The sequence below is a fragment of the Leucoraja erinacea genome, unplaced genomic scaffold (assembly GCF_028641065.1).
Source record: "Leucoraja erinacea ecotype New England unplaced genomic scaffold, Leri_hhj_1 Leri_143S, whole genome shotgun sequence".
Taxonomy (NCBI): Eukaryota; Metazoa; Chordata; class Chondrichthyes; order Rajiformes; family Rajidae; genus Leucoraja; species Leucoraja erinaceus.
This window is the reverse complement of record NW_026575715.1, coordinates 155,163-175,055: the sequence shown is the minus strand read 5'-3', so window position 1 is coordinate 175,055 and position 19,893 is coordinate 155,163. Positions and strand designations below refer to the sequence as shown.

General features: G+C 44.6%; 1 protein-coding gene across 1 annotated transcript; it reads right to left on the bottom strand.

The window, feature by feature from the left end:
- Positions 1-2,988: 2,988 nt before the first annotated feature.
- LOC129715825 (tubulin alpha-1D chain-like) lies at positions 2,989-16,704 on the bottom strand. The gene is made up of 4 exons (XM_055665692.1): positions 16,550-16,704; positions 7,385-7,607; positions 7,096-7,244; positions 2,989-4,767 (listed from the first exon to the last, which is right to left on the bottom strand). Exons 1-4 carry the CDS (start codon positions 16,550-16,552, stop codon positions 3,793-3,795), a joined length of 1,350 nt encoding a protein of 449 aa, XP_055521667.1. The 5' UTR covers positions 16,553-16,704; the 3' UTR covers positions 2,989-3,792.
- Between the last annotated feature and the right edge of the window lie 3,189 nt (positions 16,705-19,893).

Below are 19,893 nucleotides of genomic sequence, written 5' to 3'. Positions count from 1 at the left end.
GGCCAAATGGCCTACTCCTGCACCTAATTTCTATGTTTCTATGCTAGAGGCAGGAAACATGTTACCGATGTTGGGGGAGTCCAGAACCAGGGGCCACAGTTTAAGAATAAGGAGTAAGCCATTTAGAACGGAGACGAGGAAACACTTTGTTCACAGAGAGTGGTGAGTCTGCGGAATTGTCTGCCTCAGTGGGCAGTGGAGGCAGGTTCTCTGGATGCTTTCAAGAGAGAGCTAGATAGGGCACTTAAAAATAGCAGAGTCAGGGGATATTGGGGAGAAGGCAGGAACGGGGTACTGATTGGGGATGATCAGCCATGATCACATTGAATGGCGGTGCTGGCTCGAAAGGCCAAATGGCCTCCTCCTGCACCTATTGTCTATTGGGAGGGGCGAGTTGGCCAGGGAGTTGCGAAGGGAACGGTTTCTGCGGAAAGGAGTGGAAATGGGAAGATGTGGCTAGTGGCGGGATCCCGTTAGAGGTGGCGAAAATTCTTATGTGTTGTATGCAACGGCTGATGGGGTGAAAGGTGAGGACAAGGGGAACTCTGTCCCTGTTACGACTTGGGGGGGGAAGGGGAGCAAGAGCGTTGTGTATACTGTATATATATATATTTATGTATATATAATATATATATACATATATTAATACAGGTGTCAGGGGTTATGTGGAGAAGGCAGGAGAATGGGGTTAGGAGGGAGAAATAGATCAGCCATGATTGAATGGTGAAGTAGACTTGATGAGCCAAATGGCCTAATCCTTCTCCTATCATAAAGATAGTTGCTAGACAAAAGTGCTGGAGAAACATAGCGGGTGCAGCAGTATCTATGGAGCTAAGGAAATAGGCAACGTTTCTGGCCGAAACCCTTCTTCATACTGATGTAGGGTGGGGGAGGGGGGAGAAGAAAGGAGAAAGGAAGAGGAGGAGCCCGAGGGCTGAGGGAGAGCTGAGAAGGGGAGGAGACAGCAAGGGCTACCGGAAATTGGAGAAGTCAATGTTTATGCTGCTAGGGTGCAAACTGCCCAAGCAGAATATGAGGTGCTGCTCCTCCAATTTCCGGTGGTGCACACTCTGGCCATGGAGGAGGCCCAGGACAGAAAGGTCGGACTCGGAATGGGAGGGGGAGTTGAAGTGCTGAGCCACCGGGAGATCAGGTTGGTTACTGCGGAATGAGTGCCAAGCATATGCTTGGTCTCACCGATGTACACTTAGGGCAGTATAGTGGCGCAGTGGTAGAGTTGCTACCTTACAATGTTTACAGTGCCAGAGACTTGGGTTTGATCCAGACTACGGGTGCTGTCTGTACAGAATTTGCATGATCTCCCCACGACTGCATAGGTTTTCTCCCGAGATCTTCCTTGGTTTCGTTGATCTGGGCAGACAGTTTCACTGTAATATCACACCAACTTCCTTTGTTTACTGTTTAGCTCCGTTTGGAGAGACAGCGCAGGAACAGGCCCCTCTGCCCACCGAGTCCACGCTGACCAGTGATCCCCACACATTAACATTGCCCTACACACACTAGGGACAATTTACTTATACCAAGCCAATTAACCTATATGTCTTTGGAGGGTGGAAGGAAATCAAAGATCTCGGTTAAAACCCTCTGGGGGTTTCATGGGGAGAACGTACACTCTGTACAGGCTGAACCCAAAATCAGGGTCAAACCCGGGTCTCTGGCGCTGCAAGGCAGCAACTCTACTGCCGCCAACAGCAATGTTTGCTGTTCACCGGGCCATGGGGCAACTGCTGTTTCTACTGGTGGCCTTGCGAGGAGCTAGCCCAGATGAGGCCTGCGTGCGCTGCTGATCAGATCATTTCTGTTCCACTTGCTAGAAGACTGAAATCCACGGAGGAAGTTTCATTTATTCCTTTATCACGTCTAAACCTACCAACTTACAAAATTCTTAAGGGGTTGGACAGGCTAGATGCAGGAAGATTGTTCCCGATGTTAGGGAAGTCCAGGACCAGGGGTTACAGCTTAAGGATAAGGGGGAAATCCTTTAAAACCGAGATGAGAAGAACTTTTTTCACACAGAGAGTGGTGAATCTCTGGAACTCTCTGCCACAGAGGGTAGTTGAGGCCAGTTCATTGGCTATATTTAAGAGGGAGTTAGATGTGGCCCTTGTGGCTAAGGGGATTAGGGGGTATGGAGAGAAGGCAGGTACGGGATACTGAGTTGGATGATCAGCCATGATCATATTGAATGGCGGTGCAGGCTCGAATGGCCTCCTCCTGCACCTAATTTCTATGTTAACTGTAGCAGAGCCACTGAGGAGGTTGACAAGTAAGAATGTGCGCTTTGTCCAGAACAAAGAACTGCATTTCAGATGAAGACTGGAATCCACGGAGGAGTCCTGCCAAGTTCCATTTGGTGTCCATCATCTTTGGTGTAAATGAGCATTTGCAGTTCCTACATTGTAGTGTTTAAAAGCCTGATGGATGTAGCGATGCTGCTGTCTTCACACTATGCTGTTTTCAGCACAAATTAAAATGTCACAAACAAAGAACCCGAGATGTCACAGATACAGCTTGATTTTCCAAATGCATACACCTTTTTTTTCTTTTTCACTTTCGTTTTCCTTTTATTGCTCAAAAATAAATCAAAGTACTGGAGTAACTCAGCGGGCCAGACAGCATCTTTGGAGAACGCGGACAGTTGACATTTGGGGTCAGGATCCTTCTTGTCTTGGTATCTCTTACAATGCATCCATTTTTTTTTTAACTTTTGGGATTTATTGTCTTTATATCCCTGTGGGTCTCAAGAATAAGTATCATGTTTCCATATCTGGTGTGGCGCTGCAAGTAAGGATTTAATTGTTCTGTTTTACAGAACATATGAAGATAAAACGCGATTCTTGATATAAATTGTTAAGGCATTAGGTCATCAAATATTTGGAGACACTATGTATTGGCTTACCAAGGCCAACCACCCCACCCTCGAAATACCGCGATTAGCAGTGGAACAAATAAACAAAACTGCAGATGTTCAATTCAACTTTTAGTTTATTAAAAGTTTGTTCTAAACATTACAAATATTGAGAATGGTTAATTATTTCTCTTGACATTTTAAACAGGAAGCAGTGCCATTCAGGCACAAGACATACCATTTTACACCAATGCTGTGCTCTAGATCAGAGAGTGGTGAACAGGAGTCACCTGAAAAAACAATGCTTCTGTTGAAGTGGGCTTTTTTTTGCTAATACTCAGCCTCAGTTATAATGCAGGATAGTTTACAAAGGCATAATTCCTTCCACTGAAACTTTGGTACGGAATACATTTTGAATAATTCTGTTAACCAGTTGTGTTGCCTGGCATGCAGTGTTTTGATAAATGAGGGCAGTTGTCTTCATAAGCAGTTGGGAGTAAACTGGTCCAATGATCTGCGCTGGAATGCTATTGTGTGTGGTCATTAAATTAAGCAATCCAAACTCTAAGAAATTAGTGGATACATCAAAGATCTCACTAGGCCCAAAGGTATGGATTAAACTGTCGTATTTACTTCCACTGTTGATGGTGTAGCTATATATTTTGCTGTACAAGGTGAATAACCAATCCTTTTCCGATATATGAATGTTTACTAATTGTCCACTCTGCTCAAGATTGTTACACTTTCTTACAATTGTAATACTCAGCAAATTTTCGACAAAAGCAGCAGAATTTTAATAATGAGAGCAAACTTCCATTTCATAGGAAAAACATACTAGAAATCAAATCTCTTTCCCTAGAAGTACAGCATAAATCCAACCAGCAAATTAACCTCAATCAACAATTAGGAATGGTTCAGATTATCTAATATTCTTCTTCTTCACCTTGATCCTCAACGCTGTCAGCTCCAACCTCCTCATAATCCTTCTCCAAGGCTGCCATGTCTTCACGGGCCTCAGAGAACTCTCCCTCCTCCATTCCCTCCCCCACGTACCAATGCACGAAGGCTCTCTTGGCGTACATCAGGTCAAACTTGTGGTCAAGACGTGCCCAAGCCTCAGCGATGGCAGTGGTGTTGCTCAGCATACACACTGCACGCTGCACCTTGGCCAGGTCACCACCGGGCACCACAGTGGGAGGCTGGTAGTTGATGCCAACCTTGAACCCAGTCGGGCACCAGTCAACAAACTGGATGGTACGTTTGGTCTTAATGGTGGCGATGGCAGCATTGACATCTTTTGGCACCACGTCACCGCGGTAAAGCAGACAACAAGCCATGTACTTGCCATGGCGAGGGTCACACTTAACCATCTGGTTGGCCGGCTCAAAGCAGGAATTTGTAATTTCAGACACAGACAGTTGTTCGTGATAAGCCTTCTCAGCTGAGATTACAGGGGCATAAGTAGCTAGAGGGAAGTGGATGCGTGGGTATGGGACTAAATTGGTCTGGAACTCTGTTAGATCAACATTCAAGGCACCATCAAAACGAAGGGACACTGTAATAGAGGACACAATCTGACCAATGAGTCGATTCAAATTGGTGTATGTTGGTCGCTCAATGTCCAGGTTTCTGCGGCAGATATCGTAGATGGCTTCATTGTCCACCATGAAGGCGCAGTCTGAGTGCTCCAGGGTGGTGTGGGTGGTCAGGATGGAGTTGTAGGGCTCCACCACTGCGGTGGAGATCTGAGGAGCTGGGTAGATGGCAAACTCTAGTTTGGACTTCTTGCCATAATCTACAGACAGACGTTCCATCAGCAGGGAAGTGAAACCGGAGCCGGTGCCTCCACCAAAGCTGTGGAAGATGAGGAAACCTTGGAGTCCTGTACACTGGTCAGCCTGTGAAGTTAAGAGTGGAAACAAAACGGAACGTTACAAAACAGCTATACCATATGGAGTTTGAAGGCAGATAATTTAAATTTCCTCAAATATTACTGTTTTTGTTCAAATATTTGTTTACGGATTCACCAAGTCCACGAATAATTTGTACTAACCATTACTGAACCCCCTATACGCCAATTTTATACCATTTAAAAAAAAAAACTATAAAGTATTTCGACAATCACCAAAATTCAGAAGATGCAGAAGCTTAAATGCAGGACCACCAGACTCGGGAACAGCTTCTTCCCCTCTGTAGTTAGGCTTCCATAAGCTTGGGCACTGTTCGATTAACCTCTACCCTATTGCTGACATTGAACTTGGTCGCTGGAACTGATGCGCTACAATGCTGAGCACTATATTTGCACTGGGTGACTTTCCCTTTCAATGCCCATTCCGCGTGAATTGTCTAGAATCTAGAATCATTCATGATCTTAACTGAATGGAATTCAGATTCACATGATCAATTTGTAATGGTCTTGCGCTTAGAGAAGTAATTGCCAATTGGAGCGAGGGAAGCGGGTGTGTGAGAGACCAGAATCTAGGAACTGGAGACCCCCACTCTCCTCTGTTGTTAGGTTGCGCACTGTTTGATTAACCTCTACACTATTGCGGACATTGTACTTGGTCTCTGGAACTGATGCGCAACAATGCCAAGCACTATATATGCACTCGGTATCTTTTCCTTCACTCTACCTATTGAACTTGGGTTTGGCTAAATTGCATTTATGCATTGTATTATCTGATCTGATTAGATAACAGACAACACAAAGCTGATCACAGTACATCAGAACAGGTGACAATAATAAAGCCACACCTAGACAATTCAAGCAGAATGGGCATTGAAATTTCCCTCTGATGGGCACTCTACTAATCCACTGAATCTTCACAGTGCCCTCCATAATGTTTGGGACAAAGACCCATCATTTATTTATTTGCCTCTATACTCCACAATTAGATTTGTAATAGAAATGTGGTTGACATGTGGTTAAAGTGCACATTGTCAGATTTTATTAAAGGGTTTAAAATAATAATTTTGGTTTCACCATGTAGAAATCACAGCTGTGTTTATACATAGCCCCCCCCCATTTCAGGGCACCATAATGTTTGGGAAACATGGCTTCACAGGTGTTTGTAATTGCTCAGGTGTTTAATTGCCTCCTTCATGCAAGTATAAGAGAGCTCTCAGCACCGAGTCTTTCCATCACCTTTGGAAACTTTTATTGCTGTTTATTAACATGAGGACCAAAGTTGTGCCAATGACAGTCAAAGAAGCCATTATAAGACTGAGAAACAAGAATAAAACTGTTATAGACACATCAGTCAAACCTTAGGCTTACCTAAATCAACTCATTAAGAGCACTGGTGAGCTTACTGATCGCAAAGAGACTGGCAGGCCAAGGAAGACCTCCACAGCTGATGACAGAAGAATTCTCTCTATAAGAAAGAAAAATCCCCAAACACCTGTCCGGCAGATCAGAAACACTCTTCAGGAATCGGGTGTGGATTTGTCAATGACCACTGTCCACAGAAGACTTCATGAACAGAAATACAGAGGCTACACTACAAGATGCAAACCACTGGTTAGCTTCAAAAATAGGATGGCCAGGTTACAGTTCGCCAAGAAGTACTTAAAACCACAGTTCTGGAAAAAGGTCTTGTAGACAGACAAAGATTAACTTAGATCAGAGTGATGGCATGAGCACAGTATGGAGGAGAGAAGGAACTGCCCAAGATCCAAAAGCATACCACCTCATCCGAGAAACAGTGGTGGATATTTTTCTATTACAAATCTCAGATTGTGGAGTACAGGGGCAAATAAATAAATGACGGGTCTTTGTCCCAAACATTATGGAGGGCGCTGTATGTTCTCTGCAATTGTCAGTACAATGCAGGATCGTTCTAGTTTACTCTATTTTCAGGTGCCAGTTCAATGATCTACACCTTCAAACCATCCAACACAGGGGTACCTTAAGAGCTGTGGACAGATGTTTACCAGCAGCTGGTTTGGAAACTACAAGAAGGCATTTCACTTGTGGCTCTAAACACGCATCAAGGAGATGTGATCTTTTAGTTATCCACTCCCTGGTCAGGATTGAAACACCGGTTTTCGGATGTGAAGGGAAATCTCTGAAGCCGCCATCATAGCCGAGTACACCATCAGGTCCTCTGATAAAATATATGAAAATAGATCATATATAAGTAGCGTGGTCATGATATTCCATTAAACCAATTAACTGAGTACTAGTCTCCCCTCTTGTTCAACTGACTGCAAGGCAAAAATCTCACCAGTTTACGAAGCTTGTCCAGGACCAGGTCAATGAGCTCCTTGCCAATGGTGTAGTGCCCACGGGCATAATTGTTGGCAGCATCTTCCTTACCAGTGATGAGCTGCTCGGGGTGGAACAGCTGGCGATAGGTACCACCACGAACCTCATCTGGAATGCAAAACAGCAGCAAATCTTTTTCCATTTTTCCAACCACACAGAGTAGCAGCTAAATAAAATTCTATTTGACTTTCTAACAAGAGGCTCCGTAAACAGGAAAATCACAACTATTTCTCGCTGGCAGGCCTTACCGATCACAGTTGGTTCTAGATCGATAAAGACGGCTCGTGGGACATGCTTCCCCGCTCCAGTCTCACTGAAGAAGGTGTTGAAGGAGTCATCGCCCCCTCCGATGGTCTTGTCACTGGGCATCTGTCCATCGGGCTGGATGCCATGTTCCAAGCAGTACAGCTCCCAGCAGGCATTGCCCATCTGGACACCGGCCTGGCCAACATGGATAGAGATACATTCCCGCTGTGGAATGAAACAAGCGATTAGCACAAATCATAACTTGGAAAGCAACAATTTTAGATGTCACAAATGCAGCATGTCATACTATTGTTTCCTTATTAGGCACATGAAGCAGTTAGATATTAATGCACAAGCACATGATCCAATTTTCTTCTTGTAAAATTGATTCTTTTTTAAGGGAGGCGCAGCGGAAGAGTTGCAGCCTCACAGCATCAGAGGTTCGGGTTAAATTCTGACCATGGATGCAATCTGTATGGAATTTATACATTCTCTCTACAACCGCATGGGTTTTCTCCGGTTTCTTCCCACAATCCAAATGTGTGCAGATTTGTAGGTCAATTGGTTTTGGTAAAATTGTATATTGTTCCTAGTTGTAGGATGGTGGGCGATGGCTGGTCAGCACGAACTCACTGGGCCGAACTTCTGCACTGTATCTCTCAAGTAAAATCACAGTAACAGCGAGGGGGGATAAATTGAATTGAATTTCACAATTATTGATGTTTTGATCGAAATGAATGAAAATACAAAGTTAGTTCCCACTTGCAGACGTGCCTGAATGGCATTGGCAGGAAATTCACATTCTAGACCCAGTAAATAAAGTATTATTTTCCAGACATTTGTTTTTAAATCATTTTTTGATTATCCTAATTTTATTATCTTATTGTTTCACTATTTATTGTCATAATATCCAACTGTATCAGTTTTCTTTTAAACCACCAGTAAAAGGCAAAATTTCTCTGCTCACAGCTGTTGTCCGACTTGCTCTGTATTTTCACCGTTACAATCCCTAGTATCTGCACTGTTGGCTTTAATTTTCTCAGAAGTAGTCAACAAAGCTCTCAATTCTCTTCCCCCCCCCCCCCCCCTTCCCCACCATGACAATCATGTGGTAAATTCACTTTAATGCATACATATCCTTCATAGTTGCCCAACTCCTTGCAATACTCACGTCACAGACTATTCATTTGTACTGGTTCCTCTATCTCCCAATACCTCGATCTACAAACCATTCAGATTTCTGCTTCTAATTCCACAAAACCCTCCATTAGGTCTACAGTTCCTAGATTCTGATCTCTCACACACCCTCTTCCTTCGCTCCAATTGGCAAGCACTTCTCTAAACGCAAGATAATTAGAAACAGATTATAGAGCATGTGAATCTGAACAGCCATTTCAGTTAAGATCATGAATGATTCTAGATTTAAACTCCATCTTACACAATCTCCATATTGAATGGCAGACCAGGTTCAAGTGACACATAAAGTGCCATAGGAACTCAGCAGGTCAAGCAGCATCCAAGCAGGGAAATGAATAGACAATGTTTCAGGTTGGGACCCTTCTTCAGTTTGTGCCAAAGCGTTATTCCAAAAAAAAATCCATCAGCTCTATTCGTAATAATTTAAAACGAACATGAATGGTCCTTGGGGTAGAGATTGCAAATATCACAATCTCTGGGGGAAAAAAAAAGAAAACAAGATTGACAATTCTAGACCATTGGCAGCAAAACAAAATCCATCTGTTCAGAATTTTTATGTTTCAACAACCTCACCTCCCTTCTAATCTTCAGTAAACTAGGCACAGCCAATGCACTCTTTCCAAGGTTATCTGATCATAGGAATTCAACTAGTAAATCCAGGATGTGCCATTTTTAAGCATGGAAACCAAAATTACTCTGTAAAAAGGTATTAATCAGAGCAAGATTTCCTTACATTTATATCCCCACACTTTAAATTAAAATGAACATTTGCCATAATTCTTCACGTTAGTGTATCATACCCACACGTTAATGTATCATGTAACAGTTTACCCAGGCCCCTTTCCCCATCTATTATTCATCACTTTCTCAGCATAAAATATCTAATTTTTCTTAAAAGAATGAATCTTACCCCACTTTTATTTAATAACCTATTTTGTGCAGCAGTCATAAGGAATAATATTGTCATAAGGAATAAGAGTAGAATTAGGCCATTCGGCCCATGGCTGATTTATCTCTCCCTAACCCAATTCTCCTGCCTTCTCCCCATTACCTCTGACACCCATACTAATCAAGAATCTATTCTCAGAGTTATTTCTTTCTAAACTTTGTAATGGCAACAATCTTAGCCTTTTCATCACCATTCCCAAGCCATCACTGTAGGTGATTAACCGAGGATACCCTGGAACTGTATCTTGTGAACCATTGTGCTGCCCTAACTGGCTACTAACTAGAAAAAAGTTGCAGTTACTTCTATCCTCAATAATCTGGTCAACACTTTCTCTAGCGTATTCTCCCATTCCCCCATGGCCGGTGTACAACTTTTCATGTGGCATCTTATTCAATGCCATGTAAAAATCCATATTCACTGCATTCTAAGTCATTATCGACATTATTAATCCTCCCTTCTATCTGCAGATTTTTTAAACTTATTGAACTATTTTTTATTTATGATTCGATTTAGGATTTATAAACAAATGGTTGCACATGCCCAGCACAACCCAAAAACAAAAAGGTGGAGTACATTTTAAATTGTTATAAATAAATTGTATGTATGCTTGTTTAAAATACAATTACAGTGCTGATTCTATTTAACATTCTACTTGAGGCTTAGGGGTTCCACAAAACAAACGTTGTCAACGGCCTTTCCCTACATTAGATTGGTTAGGTAGGAACAATGAAAATGCTTGAAATTATTTAAAAGTTGGAATTTGCTGATACAAGAACTGCTCATGCATGGATTTCACCGACTATGGGTATAAGCAGTTGCCAAATTCCACAAGCATTACGCATTCAGCAAGCTGATTACATCCACTCTCACCAACCACACTGACACAGAGTTTTGAATAAAGATTTATCTATGAAGTTAGGCCGTTAAAAGTTAGGTCACGGAACAGTATGCGCAATATTTTTTTTTTTTTACATCTTTCCGCTTAAATAAATTTGTAAGCTTGGCATAAATACATAACATCCTTACAGTTCGAAAACCATCCTTTAACAATACATGAAGCAAAACAGAAAACACTGGAAACTGTCAGCGGCTCAGGCAGCATCTGTGGAAAAACCATCAATATGTTAGGTTGGAGACCCTTAGTCAGAACTCAAAATAAATTTAAAAAGCACTTAGAAAAGTGGGAAATGGATTGAACAAAGGGAATATTTGCGATAGAACAGGCTAAGGATACCAGGGGATAAAATGGCTAATGGGAACAGTTAGGGGGGGTTAAGTTTATTTGTGGTTCCAGCAGGGCATGTACTGAGAGTGTAAAACCCAACCCCAAACATTTTGAATATTATTAAAGACGGATGCAGACCCAGGAAACTGCAGATGCTGGAATCTTGGACCTCAATTATTAAGTCTAGATAGCTCTGGTCTAAATAATTAGTGGAGGGAACTGCTCTTAGAAAATCAAAGAAACTTCACAATACTGCACTGCGTTTCAGCCTATCCTGATCTTTTAGCTTTCATTGCAAAAGGATTTGAGGTATAGGAGCAGAGAGGTTCTCTGCCTCTGCAGTTGATACAGGGTTCTTATCCCCTTACGAGATCTTAAAGCCAAGGTAGACCTGGAGTATTGCGTACAGTTTTGGTCTCCAAATCTGAGGAAGGACCATTATTGCCATAGTGGGGGGGGAGTGCAGGACAGAGATGGGTTCACCAGACTGATTCCTGGGATGTCAGGACTGTCTTATGAGGATGGAGAAGAAAGACTGGAATAGACCCTGGTTTATACTCTCTAGAATTTAGGAGATTGAGAGGGGATCTTATAGAAACTTACAAAATTCTTAAGGGGTTGGACAGGCTAGATGCAGGAAGATTGTTCCCGATGTTGGGGAAGTCCAGGCCAAGGGGCCACAGCTTAAGCATAAGCGGGAAATCCTTTAAAACCGAGAGTTGAGGCCAGAAGAAGTTTTTTGTGGCAGGGGCAGAGAGTGGAGTGAATCTCTGGATACTCTCTGCCACAGAGGGTAGTTGAGGCCATGGTTCATTGGCTATATTTTTAAGAGGGAATGTTATAGTCTCGTTAACATACAAGATGCATCCTATATGTTTGAATTTATAGGATCCCCAAGTAAAAACATAGTTGTATATGTTTGAAATTAGATCCCCATGTTGGCAAATTAGCCCAAATTGGCCATAGGTATGGGAGAATGGTGGAAGTCTGTTTTTGGAAGCCTCAAACCAAAGATCCTATAGCGAGCAAGATAGTCCACTTGACGAAAAAGACGTAGTACGGTCATGGGCAGATTCATGGGTAATTATAGGCTCCATTTCCGTAACCGGCTTCCGTCTCGGCACCAAAGACCCCATAGGATAATAGTGCAGAAGCCAGTTACGGAAACATCCTCGTAAACATAAAAGTTATTTGGGAAAAATCATCTCACTTTCAGAATTTTTATTTATTAACACAAACTGTCCCCCCACAACGTTGATTACACTGCAAGTCGGGTCGGGTTATGGATTTAAAAAAGGCCCACGCTCCGTTGCGTACTACACGTCAGCTCATTGCATTTAACAGGAGTGGTCCATCTTGCTGGTCCATAATTTCTGCTGTAACACACGTGCCCATACTGTGAATTAGAAATAACTCCATTGATGAATTAGGGAACAATAGGTCAAAATGGTTATAACACAATTTTGACTGTGAACTAATGAAGTATTTACTTTGCAAATTGTCTAGCAGAAAAAGTCTGTTTTGCAAAAAATAAATCAGGAAGAGAAATTGTTTCTATGTAAATACCCGCAGTAACCAGATACCACACTGTCCCTTTAAAGAATGCAGAATGTCAGTATCACCGCAGCTTGAATTGAAATTCAGAAGCAATCATTCCTATGACTCCTGCAAATTAATTTTTAGCATTTTTTACATCAGCATTTTGTGTTTCACTGGATTCCAACATCTGCAATTCCTTGTGTCTGCAGTCTTCTTTTCCCATCCCGTTTCCCCTTAAACCCACTTACATATTCCCCAAACTATTCCCAGTGGAATGAGTAGCATAAATTTATATCTATTATTAAAAAGACCTTCGGTTCTGTAGGAAAAATAACTGATCACATGACTGAAACTCTGCTGCCCGAAAACCCCTCCCTCAAGACATATTGTTCCAATGCGATCTCTGGCACAAGGAACAGTCATCGCATTACAGCAGAACTGCATGCATCACAATGGCGCAGCTGGTAGAGCTGCTGCCTCACAGCACCAGAGACCTGTATTCAATCCTGACTGTGAGTGGAGCGTACACATTCCTCCCATATCCCAAAGACGTGCAGGCTTTAGGATTAGAGACACAGCGTTGAAACAGGCCCCCCAGCCAGAATACACACCAAGCATCGATAACTCCTTCACCACAGGTTCTGTTTTATCCCACTTTTTCATCCATTCCTTACACTATATGGGGTAATTTATAGAAGCCATTTAACCTGGCACAGCTGGTGGAGCCACTGCCTCACAGCGCCAGATACCCCACTTCGACCCTGACCTCAGCTGATGTCTGTGTGGAGTTTGCACATTCTCCTCATCACATCATGGGTTTTTTAGGTTAATGACCCTCTGTAAATTGTTCCTAATGTGTATTGAGCGGATGAGAAACGGATAACATAGAACTGGTGTGCACAGGTTATTAGGATTTCTTGGATTAGAGAGGGCGTCAAGAAGTGACGAGAGAAGGCAGGAGAATGAGAGAGGTAAAAAATACATCACCCAAGATTGAATGGCAGAGTAAATGCTTAAAACTTTAGGGACACAGGGAGGAAACAGGCCTTTCAGCCCAGGGTCTGCGCCAACCTTGGAACTACACTAGCACAATCCTACACACTAGGGACAATTTACAGAAGCCAATTAACCTAAAAGCTTGGAACATTCATGTCTGGTAGTCTGACAGCACTGGTAGTCAGGACCGGGTCTCTGGCACTGTGAGGCAGCAACTCGACCCCTGCTGCACTGTGCCACGCCAGGCTTGATGTGCTGAATGCCCTAATTCTTCTCCTTTGCCTTACGGATGACCGACGGTCTGCGTGGAACTGATGGACTGAAGGGCACGTATCAGTGCGGTATCTCAAACGCGCCACACAATGTGCTGGAGTAACTCAGCATCCCTAGCGAACAATGGGTTTACCAGGCACCATCCTGCCCGAGGCCATTTGTGACCAATTTTAATTGATCCTGGTCTATCCACACCTTCAACTCTCCGCCCTCCCTCCCCAGCATCTATTTTCTGGACCGCTCCCTAGACCCTTCTTCAGACTGAGCATCCCTAGCTTCAAGTATCCCCAGAACTCCTCCTCCCTCTGTCCCTCCCTCACCAGTCATCCTGCTGGTCATCTTCATCATCTCCAGGGATGCTGCAGACATTAACAAGACACAAAAATGAATCACTAACTCAGCGGGATAGGCGGCATCTCTGGATAGAAGGAATGGGCGATGTTTTGGGTCGAGACCCTTTAGACAGTCAGGGGAGAGGTAGAATAGGAGCTAAGGAAATGTAAGGTGTACAAACAAGACATCAAAGGGGATGGGGATCAAGGAAAATGTAGAATAGATCATTGTTAGCAAAATGGGGGTGGAAACAAAAGCATACAGCTACCCGCTGAATTACTCGAGCTCCCTTGTGTCTATCTCGGTTTAGACAATAGGTGCAGGAGTAGGTTTAAACCAGCATCTGCCGTTTCCTGCGCAAATTGGAAAAACACCTCATATATCGCTTGGGCAGCTTACACCTCAGCAGTATGAATAATTGACTTTGCTAATTGCAAGTAACCTTTGCCTTCCTTCTCTCTCCATCCCTTCCCCCATCCCAGTTTTCAGATTAGTCAGACTGTCCTCGTTTACATTTGATCTATTTTCTTTGTGATTACCTTCTCCTAGCGAACAATGATCTATTCTCCATTTTCCTTGATCTCCATCCCCTTTGTCTCGTGTCACACCTTACATTTCCTTATCTCTGTATCTCCCTGATTGTCACCCATTCTTTCTATCCAGAGATACTGCCTGTCTGGGTTGGGTCACTCCAGCATTTTGTGCCTATCTTCGGTTTAAACCAGAATCTGCAGTTCCTTCCTACACTCTCGTGTGTCTTGTCTTCGGTTTAAACCAGCATCTGCATTTCTTTTTTTTCTGCACTGATCATCTCGGGCATCTCCAGAGGCTGCCTGATCCACTGGGTTACTGCAACATTTTATGTCTATCTTTGGTTTAAACCAGAATCTGCAGTTCCTTTGTACACTCTCATGTGTCTGTCTTCGGTTTAAACCAGCATCTGCATTTCCTTTCCTGCACTAATTATCTCGGGCATCTCCAGAGAGGATGCCTGACCCACTGCAGCATTTAATGTCTTATCTTCGTTTTTTTAAAGCAGAATCTGCAGTCCCTTCCTACACTCTCATGTGTCTTGTCATCGGTTTAAACCATCAACTGCATTTCCCTTCCTACACTAGCCGTCTCGGGCATCTCCAGAGAGGCTGCCTGATCCACTGGGTTACTGCAACATTTTATGTCTATCTTTGGTTTAAACCAGAATCTGCAGTTCCTTTGTACTCTCTCATGTGTCTGTCTTCGGTTTAAACCAACATCTGCATTTCCATTCCGACACGTCATCTCGAGAGAGGATGCCTGACCCACTGAGTCACTGCAGCATTTTATGTCTTATCTTTGTTTTTAAAGCAGAATCTGCAGTCCCTTCCTACACTCTCTCGTGCGTCTTGTCATCGGTTTAAACCATCAACTGCATTTCCTTTCCTACACTAGCCGTCTCCTGAGAGGCTGCCTGCCGACCCGCCCTAGTTACTGCAACATTCTGTGTCGATCTACATCCATCTGCAGTCCTTTGTACACTCTCGTGTGTCTGTCTTCGGTTTAAACCAGCATCTGCATTTCCCTTCCGACACAAGTCATCTCTAGAGAGGATGCCTGACCCACTGCAGCATTTTATGTCTTATCTTTGTTTTTTTAAAGCAGAATCTGCAGTCCCTTCCTACACTCTCTAGTGTGTCTTGTCATCAGTTTAAACCATCAACTGCATTTCCCTTCCGACACAAGTCATCTCTAGAGAGGATGCCTGACCCACTGCAGCATTTTATGTCTTATCTTAGTTTTTTTTTTAAAGCAGAATCTGCAGTCCCTTCCTACACTCTCTCGTGTGTCTCGTCATCGGTTTAAACCATCAACTGCATTTCCCTTCCGACACAAGTCATCTCTAGAGAGGATGCCTGACCCACTGCAGCATTTTATGTCCTATCTTAGTTTTTTTTTTTTAAAGCAGAATCTGCAGTCCCTTCCTACACTCTCTCGTGTGTCTTGTCATCGGTTTAAAGCATCAACTGCATTCCCCTTCCTCCTGAGAGGCTGCCTGCCGACCCGCCCGGGTTACTGCAACATTTTCGTGTCGCTCCGCATCCATCCGCAGTCCTTTGTTCCTCCATGTGCCACACCCCAGACTGCGGGGCCGCGCGCATGCGCCAGCCACTAGCCAACCCGCATGCGCACGACGGACCCTTCAGCCGCCCCTCCCCCTCCCCCCCCAGGGCGTGGCGCATGCGCGCGGCCGCCGTCCGCTCCGCCCGAAGGGGGAGCAGCGCCGCCATCTTGAGCGCCTTTTACGGTTAAACTGGGCGAAGGAGAAGAAAAAGACGGGAGAGAAACAAGAGAAAAAAAAACCCCACTCCGCGGTTAAAAAAAAATAAAAATAATAATAAAAACACGCGCTCTGGAGGAGAAACGGGAATCGCGTGTTCGAAGGAAAGATAATAAAGCGGCCGCCGCCCTCCCGCCCGCCCGCCCGCCGAGCGCGGGAAGCCGCTGCTGTGAGGGGAAAGGAAAAATAAAACGACTGAGGTAATTTTCGGATCAAATCCGTCGAAACCCCACGTCGTCGCGTCGATCACTAAGAGAAAGAGAAAGAGGAAGGAAAAGAAAAAGAGAAAAGGCAAGATTTTTTTGCGTTATTGAAGAATAAAATAACGGAGCGACACGAACCATTCTGGCTGTCCGTCCGTCCGTCTACGCGCTTCGCCCTCGAGTGATGGTAGAGAGTCGGTGGCGGCACTGCACATGCGTGGCCGCGCCTCTGCGCCAGCTAAAAAGCAGGCGGGATGCAGCCGGAGCGCATGCGCCGACCTCCCCCCGCCCCTCACTCGCGTAAGTCAAGTCAGCCCACCGTCACGTGAGCGCCCGCCTCTGCGGACAAGGCCGTTCAGCCCGTCAGCTCTGCACAATGGGATAGGGTGAAAAGAGAATAGTCAAGAGTCAAGAGTCAATTTAATTGTCATTTGGACCCCTGGAGGTCCAAACGAAATGCCGTTTCTGCAGCCATACATTACACACACAAATAGACCCCAGACACAACATAATTACATTTAACATAAACATCCATCACATAACTGTGATGGAAGGCCAAAAAAACTTATCTCTCCACTGCACTCTCCCCCCCCCCATGTCAGAGTCAAAGTCAAAGTCAAGTTCAAGTGAGTACAAGTTCAAGTGAGTTTATTGTCCTCTGTCCCTGTATAATTCAATAAAATTCTTGCTTTGCTTCAACACACAGAACATAGTAGGCATTTACTACAAAACAGATAAGTGTGTCCATATACCATAATATAAATATCAAGTCAAGTTTATTTGTCACATACACATACGAGATGTGCAGTGAAATGAAAGTGGCAATGCTCGTGGACTTTTGTGCAAAAGACAAACAACAAAACAAACTATAAACACAATCATAACACACATATTCTTTTACATAATAAATAATGGAAGGAAAAACGTTCAGTAGAGTTAGTCCCTGGTGAGATAGGCGTTTACAGTCCGAATGGCCTCTGGGAAGAAACTCCTTCTCAACCTCTCAGTTCTCACCGCATGGCAACGGAGGCGTTTGCCTGACCGTAGCAGCTGGAACAGTCCGTTGCAGGGGTGGAAGGGGTCTCTCATGACATTGTTGGCTGGAGTTGCACCTCCTGATGTATAGTTCCTGCAGGGGGGCAAGTGAAGTTCCCACAGTGCGTTCGGCCGAACGCACTACTCTCTGCAGAGCCTTCTTGTCCTTGGCAGAGCAATTCCAAAACCAGATGGTAATGTTCCCGGATATATACACACTTGTCCGAAACGGCACCATACCAGGCTCTCACGAGGGTCTCCTCGATATCCCGCAGCTCCGCTCTTGCTCAAGAAGTTCAAGAGTTCAAGAGAGCTTATTGTCATGTGTCCCTGATAGGACAATGACATTCTTGCTTTGCTTTAGAATAGAATAGAATATTTATTACATGTCATTTGAACCTCAAACGAAACTTAGTTTCCACAGCCATACAACCAGAGACAATTCTTACAAGACATGCAAACAATTCAATTTACACAAACATCCATCACAGTGAATCTCCTCCTCACTGTGATGGAAGGCAAAGTCTTTTCTCTCCCCTGCACCATTTCCCCCCCCCAATGTCGAAGCCCCAGGCGGGCGGTGTTAAGTCCCACGGCCATTTTAGGCCACGCCGAGCGATGTACGGCTCCGCTCCAGGCCCAAAAGTCACAAGTTGGAGCCCCCGGCGGGCGCTGGAATGTCCCACGGCCATTAAAGCGATGTACGGCCCTGCTCCGGGTCATTTCAACCACGCGACACGGGTGGGAGAAGTCGCGTTGCGGGAGCTCCTGAAAACGGTCTCTCACCCGGACCCGTGAGCTCTCGTTGTTCCAGTCCAACGGACCTGCGGCTGCAGCTGGAGCTTCCGCGCTCCGGGGTCGAGCCGCAGCAGCCGTAGCACACCAGAAGTTAGTAGGCATGAATACAGAACAGATCAGTGTGTCCATATACCATTGTATAACTATATACACACATGAATAAATAAACTGATAAAGTGCAAATAAACAGATTATGGGCTATTAATGTTCAGAGTTTTGTCCGAGCCGAGTTTAATAGCCTGATGGCTGTGGTGAAGTAGCTATTCCTGAACCTGGTCGTTGCAGTCTTCAGGCTCCTGTACATTCTACCTGAAATGTAGTGGGGAGATGAGTGTGTGGCCCGGATGGTGTGGGTCCTTGATGATGCTGCCAGCCTTTTTGAGGCAGCGACTGTGATAGATTCCCTCGATGGACGGGAGGTCAGAGCCGATGATCCTACCCCCCTTGTCCTCACCTTTCACCCCATCAGCCGTCGCATACAGCACATCAGCATACAGTAACTCTCTCCTCTCTGGTTTACACCACAAGTCCATCCATAAACTCCAGTTGGTCCAGAACTCAGCTGCCCGCATTATCACCAGAACCCCATCCACCGAACACATCACGCCCATCCTCAAACAACTGCACTGGCTCCCTGCCCAATACCGCATTGATTTTAAGATTCTCCTCCTCATTTTCAAAGCCCACCACAATTTCGCTCCTCCATACCTCTCTGAACTCCTCCAGCCTAATGCCCCTGTCCAACTTAGGAAACCTGAATGGAAACTTTGCGCCCCACCCAAGGTTTCTGTGCGGTTCCCGGAGGTTGCAGATGGTTGCTGGAGGTTGCAGGTAGTGGAAGCAGGTAGGGGGACTGACAAAAACCTCCGGGATTCCCATCTCCACCCCTTTCCGTTTTCCGCAGAGACCGTTCCCTCTGAAACTCCCTGATATACAGTAGACAATTACAAATAAAACATTCTAATAGAAACATAGAAAATAGGTGCAGGAGGAGGCCGTTCGGCCCTTCGAGCCAGCACCGCCATTCATTGTGATCATGGCTGATCGTCCCCAATCAATAACCCGTGCCTGCCTTCTCCCCATATCCCTTGATTCCATCTATCTCCCTCTTAAATCCATCCAGTGACTTGGCCTCCACTGCTCTCTGTGGCAGGGAATGCCACAAATTCACAACTCTCTGGGTGAAAAAGGGGAAGTCTTAAATGGCTACCCCTTTATTCTAAGACTGTGGCCCCTGGTTCTGGACTCGCCCAACATTGAGAACATTTTTCCTGCTTGTCCAGTCCTTTTATAGTTTTATATGTTTCTATAAGTTCCCCCCTCAGCCTAAGCTACAGTGAATACAAGCCTAGTCTTTTCAATCTTTCCTCACATGACAGTCCCGCCATCCCAGGGATCAATCTCGTGAACCTACGCTGCACTGCCTCAATCATAAGGATGTCCTTCCTCAAATTAGGAGACCAAAACTGTACGCAATACTCCAGGTGTGGTCTTACCAGAAGCCCTATACAACTGCAGAAGAATCTCTCTACTCCTATACTGAAATCCTCTTGTTATGAAGGCCAACATTCCATTAGCTTTCTTCACTGCCTGCTGTACCTGTAAGCCAACTTTCAGTGATCGGTGTACAAGGACGCCCAGGTCTCGCT

Coding starts and splice junctions, on each gene's coding strand:
- LOC129715825 (XM_055665692.1), bottom strand. Junction 7,245..7,384: donor TCTAGAACCAACTGTGATCG/GTAAGGCCTGCC, acceptor TTTGCATTCCAG/ATGAGGTTCGTGGTGGTACC. Junction 4,768..7,095: donor TGGACAAGCTTCGTAAACTG/GTGAGATTTTTG, acceptor TTAACTTCACAG/GCTGACCAGTGTACAGGACT.